Source organism: Argiope bruennichi, chromosome 5, assembly GCF_947563725.1.
Source record: "Argiope bruennichi chromosome 5, qqArgBrue1.1, whole genome shotgun sequence".
In the NCBI taxonomy this organism is placed as follows: Eukaryota; Metazoa; Arthropoda; class Arachnida; order Araneae; family Araneidae; genus Argiope; species Argiope bruennichi.
The window spans coordinates 29933880-29946293 of NC_079155.1; the positions used below are offsets into that span (position 1 = coordinate 29933880).

General features: G+C 29.9%; 2 protein-coding genes across 3 annotated transcripts in view; one reads left to right on the forward strand and one right to left on the reverse strand.

Moving 5' to 3' along the window:
* Nucleotides 1-4337, reverse strand: part of LOC129969406 (probable RNA-binding protein 19) — a 70800-nt gene extending 66463 nt beyond the window's left edge. Inside the window, exons 1-3 of the mRNA XM_056083969.1 lie at nucleotides 4236-4337; nucleotides 3212-3249; nucleotides 640-822 (exon numbers count right to left, since the gene is read on the reverse strand). Coding sequence (XP_055939944.1) covers nucleotides 640-822; nucleotides 3212-3247 — 219 coding nt within the window. The 5' untranslated portion in view covers nucleotides 3248-3249; nucleotides 4236-4337. The remainder of the gene's footprint in view (nucleotides 1-639; nucleotides 823-3211; nucleotides 3250-4235) is intronic.
* Nucleotides 4338-4586: 249 nt separating this feature from the next.
* Nucleotides 4587-12414, forward strand: part of LOC129968963 (mediator of RNA polymerase II transcription subunit 23-like) — a 49205-nt gene continuing 41377 nt past the window's right edge. For both annotated transcript variants that reach the window (XM_056083342.1, XM_056083343.1), the window contains exon 1: nucleotides 4587-4895. In XM_056083342.1, the coding sequence (XP_055939317.1) occupies nucleotides 4836-4895 (60 nt within the window). In that variant the 5' untranslated portion in view covers nucleotides 4587-4835. The remainder of the gene's footprint in view (nucleotides 4896-12414) is intronic.

The window sequence follows — 12414 nt, forward strand, 5'->3', positions numbered from 1 at the left end:
CCTGTACCAATTTGAGTAGTGCCAAGTGATGGCGAGCGAGCATGGGTGAGCGGTTGCTGTTGTTGCTGCGTCAAGTGAGTCTGATGACTTTGGTTACGGGTAGATGGCACCCCAACAGCTGTATGAAGGTTGAAGGTTCATCATCCGAGGTCACTAATGTGACGGTATGAGATGAGCGGGGATAGAACCTAGGACCTTGTGGTTCACAGTCCAGTAACATGACCATGATACAAAAGCAATTGCTCAAAGCGTAGCTGTTACTGGCTTATAAGCTATTCACTACACATTCGTTAAATATGCATTAGAATTATGCACATTAAATGGAAATTCAGAAGTGGAAGATTTACAAAAAAGAGGAATTTAATTACAAAAAGCCAATATACTTTGAAACTCTTATTGTGTAGACATACATTTGGCAATATAAATGAATACTTACATAAAATTACTGGCATAATTTATGAAATGCATACACAATACATATACACGTACTTGTATTTTATATGCATCCAAATATGTATTATTAGCCATTATACTTTGAAGCTCTTATTGTGTAGACATATATTTGGCAATATAAATGAATACTTACATAAAATTACTGGCATAATTTATGAAATACACACACAATACATATACACTTACTTGTATTTTATATGCATCCAAATATGTATTATTAAAATATTCTTTTGCTGCATTAGCTTCTTCTTCAGTTTTGTAACCTATGAAAGCAAAATGTCTGAAAATTCCTTCTTTAGTATACTTTAATTGCACATCAGTAATTGTGCCTTTTTCAGCAAAATGTTTTTCCAATCTTTTAGAGGTGATCTATATTAAAAAGAGGGCGAAAATATTTTTATAACATGAAAATGAGCAGTTAAAAGTATTTTGAGTATAATAAGATCCGAAATCATGTCAAATTTCTAAATAATAATGATGTGCAAATTACATAATAAAAATGTATATAATTACAGAAATGATTAGAAATTGAATTGAGTAGAAAAACTTTTGGTTGATAATAAATTTTAAAAATATTTCTAATGCAATATAATGCTATATAGGAAAAAATGCCAAATTTTTAAATATATATTGTTTTGTTCATGGAATACTGAAGAGTTCAATAATTTACAGAATCAAATTATAATAAATATTTATATACTCTAATTGCATTAAAAAATAAAGTATAGAATAATAATTTCTTTGAGACAACACATTTAGGCATATAATTTTTTAAAGATGTAAGTTTTTATTAAATCAAGTATTCCAATATAAAATCACTTTATACCAAAGACATTTATTCAACTGAATTACATTTTTTTTTCAAACAAAACTAATTGTTGCAAATATGACATATATTTTGAATTTTCTTTTTATCTTTATCATCTATATTACATTATGTTTTACATCCAGTTTCAGAATTCTTTGCCCTAATAACTACTAATTACTCTGATTTAAAATCTTGATATAGATTCATATATATTCAAAAACATGAAAGGGCTTGAATTAAAATTATATTTTCAATCCTAATATTTCTGATAAACTTAATTTAGTATTTGGCAATTTTCTGTTTAAAACTTATAAATGTCAATTTCAAAAAAAATGAATCGACTTTTCTTGAATGAATATATGTTTAAAAGAATATTAATCAAATCTTGCAAAATTTTGAAAACTTACTGAAATTTTAGTAATGCTGAATTAAAAATCACATGAAGAAAGTATGAATGATTTCCATTCACAATTTCAACATTTTAATAATCTACTAAGTACATGAATTTTTTTATAGATCAGAAACATTTTCTTCCTCATAAATCATTTTTTTCTTAATAAATACCTCATTACAACACAAACACACTTGATAAAATAATCTTTTCACACTTTTAAAATATTTAATCTTTTTATTACTATTTAACGATTACTATATATGATTTAACTTCTGAGTCATGCAAGGTTTTGTTTTTTCCCATGCCTTTCAGAGTCTAGTCACTATTACTTTAACTGCCTAATGCTGATCTGCCATATCATGTTAAAATTACAAGCTTTTAAAAAAGTGGCAAGCTTTATTTTGAATACATTAAAGAATAGGCCACATAGCTGATGGTCTTTCTTTTGCTATTGATTGCTGAGCATTTTAGTGACTGGTCATGAATAAAGAATATATCTTCAAATTGTTACTAAAATAAAAACTTTTACTCAACTACTGAGAAGGGCAATTCTCCTGATTTACATTTATCAATTTAAATACATAAAGGCTACTGTTTATATGCATATTCTGTATAGATTTAAAAAACTACTGGATCCTTTACATATGATTTTTTTTGTAAAATGATCTCTGCTGTCCTGAAAATTGTCTAATGTTTTAAAATTTTCAATATGACAAGGAGAAAGAAAGTTAGGAGCTAAATAATATAATAAGAATAATAGCATCGATGACACCACAAGACAATACTCAAGGTAAGCTAGAGAAAATTTACATTCTGAATTTTATGAGGATTGAATCCTGTGAAGTTTTATAATATACTATACTTCAATACTTTGAAACCTTTTTAAATGCTCAGCATTAATTGTGATGATTTTACTGAATCATAAAGATAATTATCATAAGTAAGTGGATTGAATTTGGGGAACTCATATTTTTCTCATGGACAATCAAGTTACATGCTTTTGTGTAACCTAAAACTAAAGGATTCCTTTGTATAAATGCCAAATGGGATCACTATAAACATTGTGTAACTAAGAGATTAGCTGTAATTAAAATTTGTAAATTTGTAATCCAAAATATAATAATATATACATAACCATTTAATTTTTAACTAAATACAATAATTAATAATAAACTTCCAATGTTTCAATCAATTAATAAATCCAAATCTATTAATAGCAAAACTTTGTTGGGTTATTAGTTATACATAAATATTATAGAAAATGCATTAAAAAAATGAAAATTTCTTGTGCCTTTTAAGTTAAAGAGCTTTTCTAAATTCGAAATCTTCTCATTAAAACCAAACACTCAACTACATAGATATTATTTTAAATGTCGAATTAAATCCTACAACTGATTTTAATATAAAAAGTTAAGTGAAGCCCCAACTAATATTATCTAGTTAATCATTCTTGATTAATATAAATATGATACATAATTCAATATTAATGAAAGACATTGGAATGAATCAGTCATGCAAATAGTTAAAAAAAAAATTTAAATTTGTATAAGTCTTACTGTTTTTGGTAAGTTCTTCACTATTAATCTTGACATTTCTAAAAATATAAAGAAATATATTAAAATGAAAATATTTATACACAAAAAATTATCACAGTGAATATTTAAAACATTTCTCACAATTTTAATTTAAAGAAAAATGTTAAAAAATGAGACTTCACAGGAATTTAAATGGCTATTTTTTATCAGTAAGGCTTCCAAGTGAGCCAAGTACAACAATATTTCTTTCATGAATTCATATTTATTTGGCAAAAGAAATATCCATGATAATATTTAACATTTTTTAAAAAAATTTCTTTTCTATAAGAACTCCTTAAATGATACAATTATCTATTAGTGCAGATATTTCACCAACAACTACTTTACAGATGATCATATAACTTGAATGAGCATAAGACAATACTAATATAATTGTTGCAAAAATATTGTTAGTATATTTATAGACTTAACATGATAAATTTTGAATGCAGTGTGATTTGTTCAATACATGAGTGGCAAAACAATTTTTAATTTTTTTTTTACTTACTTTATCAGCAGCTTACATGTAAAATATACTGCAATTAACTGACAAAAAAAAAAAAAGTAAATTTAACAGAACATTAAGAAATTTTGGGCCATATTACTAGAAATTTCAAATTTTCATTTTTATCAGTTATAAATAAGTTTTACCTTTTTTAAAAAATTTTTTTTAACTCGATATGTTCTCCTATATTTGTTATTTTAAAAGACTCATAATTGTTTATAACATCAAAGAAAAATTTAAGTCACTTTCTCCAAAAATTTTATTAAAGATTATCAAATTTTACATAATTACTAGAATATTTGTAATATTAATCTTTTTGAAACCAAAATTTCTAATAATTATTAAATGTTACAAAGAAACTAGTAAGTTTTTCATAAATATCATCAAGACATGATATTTATAACTACAATAAATTATGCACTCTGAATTATATTTGATGCAAATAAATAGGCGACAATGTTGAATTAAAGATATAATTTGAGATAATGAAAAACAAATTACTTTCTTATTTAGCCAACTAGCACAATATCAACAAGTAACAAGAATTATTTCCATGTAAACAAATCTTGAGCCAACCATGTGTTCGGAATCCAAATATTATTGAGAGAAGTTGAGATGCACTAAGTATTACATGAAGCAATTTTTATATCATAAACTTAATTCAAGTAATTAAATATATCAAATAATTTATTGAATATTAAAAACAAAAAGAGATTCTATTCTTGAAGTTTTTATTTTGAAGGATATAAAAGAAAAAGACAATGTCCAGAATATATGCGAAAATTACATTTTCATAAATATGTGATAAGTAAATTGGCAACGTAATGCGCAAGCGCAGTCTTTCAACTTTTACTTCGCGTTACTCTTTGTTTATTGGCGTCGGTATTGATTGCCGACCAGGTTTTAAAATAATAATAATAATTTTTGTCGCATTTAGAATTTTGATACAGCTCCATTTATTTATGAATGAGTCACTATGAAATAAACTAAGAAACAGTACGACTGGTAATCTCCGGAAACTACCTCAATTTTTTTACCATGTTGAAACTTTCTAACTACTATTAGGAGATTTTATGATAAAAAGTAATTAAATCTTTTATTATGGAAACTACTGCGTTGCTTGTTGAATCCAAAGTAGAACAGTTCATTGGAGACGTTTTAGTAAGTTATTTATAATTATGTTAGTAAGTTATACTTTTATTATATATAAGCTGGTACACATTTTTCGTATCGCCTGCCATCAGACAGCCCGTGTGTAACTTCAAAATGGAATGTTATCTTACAAATGTTATCATTTTAATATAGGAAAGAATTTTGATATTTTTCTCTAAGTGGGTTTAAAAATAACAGTTGCTTATGATTATGTGAGAATTATTTTGATTAAAACAGAGATATTACTACTCGTTATAATTTAATAGAAACTGCGCTAGTGTTAAAATTTTTAGTACTAGATAAAAATGCATGTAATGCCCTATAATGTTAGTTATATAGTTAGTCATTTTGACCTTTTAAAAATGTAAGTCATTAAATAACCATTTTTTTCAATGCAATGCATCACTTAAATAGTCTTAGTGACATCTTTGTATTGATAGTTTTGTCCTTAAAAAAAAACAAAAACAGATGCATTTAATCTGTTCTGGACTACAGTCTCATTACAAGGAAAAAATGAAACATTATAATGTCCTTATTCTACAATAGTTTATCATATCAAATATTAAATTAATGGTGGCCTAGGTCAGCTATCCCCCACATGGTGGTTAAGATGCTTATTGAGGGACTGCCCTATTTGGGAATCATTAATTTAAAGAATTTATTAAAAAAGCTTTAAAAAAATGGTCAGATTTTGATTTAAGAACTGAATTACTATGAAAAATGCTCTTGATATGGAATAAAATGAATGACAATATGAAAAAGTATCATTTGATAAATATGGTAAGTGGAATGATCCATTCCAGTTCTTGCATTCAAAGTTTCTTTGTATAATATTGCAAACAGTATGTAAGGAATGATTATGGCATAAAATATTCTTATTGCATTCTTTCTAGATATTTTTTACTTTAATATTTTATTATTATTGATTGCTAATAATGTCCTTCTTCAATTGAGAGAGTCTAAAAAAGTTCATTGAAAACCATTTCTTTGTAGTATAGGAACAAACATGATCATTTTTTATCCTCCTGGGGAAGGGAGCATCTCAGATATGTGCAGAAACAGAAGCACAGAAATTTCTGATATGGTGGTTGGTTCTTAATTCTCTGGTTAACACACTAATAGTGTGAGGTTACTACATCTTTTTTGATAATAGACTATACTTCTGTTGGAAGTCTGGATACATCAGCCATGCCATAATTGAGTTATTAGACCTTGATTACAGTGCCCATTTTGATTTTTGCTGGGATTCGATCATTCAGATTTCTCTACAAGGGCATCTCTTTGTAGCTGTAGCTGGTACAGATTTGTTTTGTTATTGATAAATCTGGTGTATCTGTACTTTCAGTTATTGAAAAATATCATAATGAATTTTTTAGATTGTATGAGAATTCAATACAAAACTTCTTTTTTTTTTCCTTTTTGTCTTGAAGAAATGGTATACTTTTAATACAGTTTGTTAGAATTTCCTTCTTCTGTTATATTTAAACAAGGCATAATTTTTTAATTGTGTGGATTGCATGAAATTAGTATGAAATGTGAGGATGGCTAATATTTAATTAGTAACAATTCACTTGTTTTGCAAAAACTACAATATCTTTCATTGAGTTATGCTTTTAAGTTTGGATTTTTTTTCTTAAAGGAATTCCTATGCTTTTCTCACATGTATTAAAGTAATTATTTTTAAAGATTCAATACCATTCTTTGCATAAGGGATCATTAATATAAATGTCGATAATTATATTTACTTCTGAAGCAATTTTGTTTGAAATGAAATAAAAATTTTCACTTTTTTTGTAAACTCAGTACTTTTTATCATTTAAAAATAATTATATTTTGCATTTTTAACTGATATTGCCTCCTAATTATTGAAGTTTATTAAGTAAAACTCTCAAATACAAGTGTCCCAGTATTCATCTGTATCTTAAATATATTATTAAGAAATAACATAGAAGAGAAGGAAATAATAGTTACGATGTATTTGATTTTGAGTAGGGGGCGGCGACTATTTATTAAAATAGAGTAAAAACTCAGTGGTATAAATATGAATATTATTAGCCCATTCTTTTGTGATAATGTTTTCTTTATGTATCATGATCTTTAACATCTAATAAATATTTTGTGTGTCAGTTGTGCATAAAATTGTCATGTTTTTAAATTTACAATCTAAAACTAAGGTCATTTGTTGACATTTCATATACAATGCAAAAATTATTTGGCATTCCAAAAACATTCTTTTCTGTTCTGTAACTCTCGGATGAATCAAAACATTCCAAAGTCAAAATGTGTCATCTAGCTAAATAGTATAAATGCTTTAGCAGTTAGATAATTAGATAAGAATTGTTATAATGGAGATGCTTACCATTCATATCTGTCATCTCTATCAAAGAATGAACCAATCTTTCATATTTAATGTTGTGTTAGATAAACCATTGACCTTATAAACCCCTCAGGGGCTCACCTTCTTTAGGTGAGTACGGGTGCCCCAATCCCGAGGTTCCCAGGGATCTTTTAATCTTTTCCTCTCCCTTTCCCCCTTTTCTCTCTTCCTACTCAACCCCCTTCTCTCTACTTCATCCTTCCTTCCCTCGACGGTAAGCGAGGGAGCTTTCCATAAGAAGCTGTCGCCGCTCTGTTTGTTCTTGCTTCTGATGGATAGCCAAAACCCTCACGTGTTCGCCGAGCGTGGCGACCCTTTAGACGGTGGTACATTTCGGTCCCTGATGTATCAATCGGCCGGTCTCCCAGATAATCGACTGGGCTGCTCAAGGGAATCAAGCGAAAGGGTCACTTCTTGGGCTTGGCGTTAAGGGTGGTCACTGTCCCCGAGGGTGACTCTCAGCGTATAGGTTCTGGCTAGCACCATGGTAAGCGCCGAGGCTGGGAATGTCTGGAGCCGGTGGCTGCCATCCCTTGTTGGGCTCCGTGGTGGGTGGTGCCGTCGGGCCCGAATCCTTCTCTAAGTCGCATGGCTTCTACTGTTTCTAACCACTTTAATGCTTTTTCTAAATTTTTTGTTATAAGTGCTGAGAAAGGTTCATTGAAATTTGCTTTGCCAATTGTTATCCACAAATGTATAACTAGTCTCATTGAAGAAGTTAGCAATATATAATTTTTTTTAAATTTAATATTAACCTTCTTATAGAAGTGAAAAGTAAACAGCAATCAGAAAACATTGAAAAACTAAAAATGATAGGGGAAACCCAAGTCACTATTGCAGCCCATCGATCATTAAATCATTCCAGAGGCGTTATATCGGAACGAAAATTTCAGATAGACCTTGAGGAAAACATCGTAAATTGCCTCAAAGAACATTCGTAGAATTACGATTAAAAAAACAATCAAACTCTGCCTATAAAGCACCTTATCTTAACATTCAACACTTCTCTTTTACAAAATCTGTAAAAATTGCCTATATAAACTGTTCTGTTAAACCACACATATCGAATCCCATCCGATGTTTCAAGTGTCAGAAATTTGGACACACCATAACGGCATGCAGGGGAGACAAAGAAATTTGTGCTGGATGCTCCCTTCCTGATCATAATAGTAACAATTGCACTTTTACAACACCAAAATGTTTCAATTTTAGCGGTGACCATCCATCATACTTTCGATAATGCACACGTTACAAAGAAGAAAAAGAAATACAAACAATTAAAATCATAAAAAAAACATACCTTTCTCAGAAGCTCGAAAAATAGTAACAGACTCGAACCAGGTCTCTCGTATTCTGCTTCATTAAACTGAACGAAATTCGCATTCAATACCTAAACAGACTGTTAATTATCTTGTAACACCTGCAAATACCAACCCAGATACTGTAACAGTAAAAAGAAGTAACTGACTCGCACTTCTTGAGATAAAAAGATCGTAGGAAAAAAATTACTCCCTCCCTTCTAAAAACGTTAAGCGGAAAAAGATCATCAACATCTTGAAAAATAAAATAAAAAACATCAAATCGTGGAAAAGGAAGAACTGAAAATTTATCCATCAGAGGATTCTATAAGTAGTATGGATGAGGACAAAGCAAATTCTGATTCTACTCGCATGACATCCAAATATTTTAAATCAAAATTAATAATAATAAGGGCTATACATTTAATCTCTTGGAACTGTGATAGCTACCGCACCCATTCTGATGATATCAAATCTATTTTGAGTAAATATCAACCAGTATGCTTAGGGATTCAAGAAACACATCTCAACCCTATGACTGACGTGAGAATAAAAAAATTATAAAATAAATAGAAAAGATTATTTACAAAATGTTCGTACTTCTGGAGGTGTCGCCACTTTCGTACCCAGCTGTTTTCCGTCCAAGAATATTGATATTCCTTCTCCACTGCAGGCTGTAGCTGTACAAATTCAGATCAAATCTGTAATTACCGTCTGCTTTGTATATCTTCCGCCTAATGACACCATTCACCAGAAAGATCTTGATGATCATATCAAACAGTTACCGGCTCCCTGTATCATTCTTGGTGATTTTAATGGACATAATACGGAGGAGTAGCACAGATACAAATGCCTGAGGTCGATAGTTCGAAAAACTATTGGATGACCATTCTCTTTGTCTTTTAAATGATTCAAATGTTACTTACTTTCATCAGGCAAATAAAACTTTTCACACCATTGATCTTGTTATTTGCTCACCTTCACTTGTACCCCATTGGGATTTCTCAGTTTCAGATGATCTATTCAACAGTGACCATTTCCCCATTATTTTAAAATATTCAAAATTTGATATTAGCCTTCCCAGAAGACATGTGCGTTTTATCTTTGACAAAGCCAACTGGCAACTTTTTAGGTCTCATTCCGAACTTACAGAAGATATAGTAAAACAGCCAAATATTGATAATGCAGTAGATTCAATAACAAAATGCCTGATGAAAGCTACAGAGATAGCCATTCTGAAATCCTCTGGAAATTTGCCAAGGTTTTACAAACCTTGGTGGAATGAAAATTGCGCTGCTGCTAAAAAAGCACAAAGAAAGGCCTGGGATAAATTCAGAAGATATCCTACCACCACAAATTTTATTACCTTTAAAAGATCTAAATCCTTTTTTAGAAGAATTAGACGACAGAGTCAGTACAACTCCTTCCAAAAATACGTTAGCTCCATTCACGGACATGTGTCATCCAAGCGCATGTGGATTTTTAGGAAAATTTTAGAGAACAATAAATTATATCAGAAATTTTCATTTTTACACAGCAATGGAAATTCTATCACTGATACAAAATATATAGCGACTACATTGGATAAAGCTTCGTATCCTCAAAGTTTTATTACCTATAAAAACAACAAGAAAAAAGAAAAATCGATTTTAATACCTTAGCGTCATATGCTTATAATGCTGATTTTCAGCTTCATGAACTTAAATGAGCATTGTAAAACTCGTATCCTACAGCACCTGGACCTGATGGCATTCATCATGACATGATAAAAAATTTGAGTTCCAATTCGTTAAATCGCTTCTAATTTTATTCTATAGAATATGGAATGAGCATATTTTCCCATTGTACTGGAATCGAGCAACGATTATTCCCATTCAAAAACCTGGTAAAAATCCAGAGCTTCCATTGAGCTACAGGCCTATAGCCCTTACCAGTTGCCGGTGTAAAACTCTGGAAAGAATGATCAATGCTAGATTAATCCATGTTCTAGAAGAGAAGAAATCGCTCTCTAAATTTCAGAGTGGATTTAGACATGGTCGTAATACTTTACATAACATACTAATTCTGGAAACGGCCACCAGGGAAGCATTCATCATAAAAAAGCATCTAGTACTATTTTTTTTTGACATGGAGAAAGCTTATGATTGTACTTGGCGGCATGGCATTTTAAAAGATTTACATAATATGGGTTTTCGTGGAAAATTGCCAATTTTTATTCAAAAATTTCTTTAGAAAAGAATTTTTAACGTTCGCATTAATGATGCTTTATCTGATGATTTTATTCAAAATGAAGGGGTACCGCAAGGTAGTATTTTAAGTGTTTTTTTTATGTATTACTAGCCGCCTTATGTATTACTAGCCGTTAAAATTTTAATAATTAAATATTTTATTCAATTCCTACTTTAATAACTTCTTCATCAAAATATTTTAAAACTTCAAATTTTGATAGTCATATAATTCACTCATAATATTATAAATTCCTTCGGCCATAACGTAATATGTATCTCTTAAGTTTCTGTTAACTCCCGTAGAATTTATGCTTTAAATTAAAGTGGAAAGGATGAATCTGCAATTAATATAATAATATTTTTTACTGAAACAAAGCATTTTTTTATAATATGATTACTGAAAACAGAATCACTGAGCGTTTAAACTTTATGGGCACTAAAGAATATACAGTGGCTCAAAAAATTGAGAGTACACCTTATTTTTATTTAATAAATCTGACTTTCAATATAAATAACACGTTACCGGGAAGTGCAAACATGTTTTTATTTTTACACATAACAAATTGTTTAATTTAGAGTAAAAATAAAGAAAAATCAACGAAAAACTTCTAAACTGAAAAGTTTCAGAAGCATTTTAAATAAACATAAGCAGAATTTTGCCTCAAAAAATTGAGAATACACCAATGAAATTTTTGCAATATCACGCATAGAAACAAAATGTCACTATTAAATTGCATGTCTTTTGGCTCTTATAATGGCCTCTAAACGTCATGGTACCGATTCGACCAATTTTTTGTGGTATTTGAAGATATTTTACCCCATTCTTCTGACAATACTTGTTTTAATTGGGTTTTGTATCTAATTTTGTGTTTTTGAATCACTTTATCGAGTATGGCCCACGAATATTCAATGGCATTGACATCAAGGTACTGTGGTGGTGTGTGCAACTGCTGTTTAAAATGAAAAAGACACCATATTTTGACGTTACGTGCATTCTGTTTGGGGTCGTTGTCCTACTGGAAAATGGAATTTCCATCTAAACCCAATATTTTAACACTTTCCTTTAGATAACTGCGACCATATAGTTAATCCAACTTGTTGCAGAAACTTTTCAAATCATAGACAGAAATGTAAGTGCTGAAACTGTGTGAAATGCCATTAGACAAGCTGGATATAAAAGTCGCATTGTTAGAGAGAAACCGTTCATCAGCTTGCAATTGAGAAAAAGCATTTGAAGTTTACAAAAACTCATCAGTTGAAGACCAATAACCCTTGGAAGAAAGCTATATTAAGTAATTAAAAAAAAAAACTCAACATTTTTAGCATTGACAGTCATCGTTCTGTATGGAGAAGGCCTAATACTGCTTTGGATCCAAACAATTTACATACTACAGTTAAACATGATGACGTCTCCATCATGATTTGGAGTTGTATGGCTTCACCCGGTGTAGGAAATTTAATTTTTATAGATGGCATTATAAACGATCGGGTTTACTTGGATATACTTCTCAGAAATCCAAAGAAAAGTGCTACACATTTGTGTTTAGATGGAAATTTCATTTTCCAGTAGGACAACGACCTCAAACAGAATGCACGTAACGTCAAAATATGGTGTCCTTTTCATT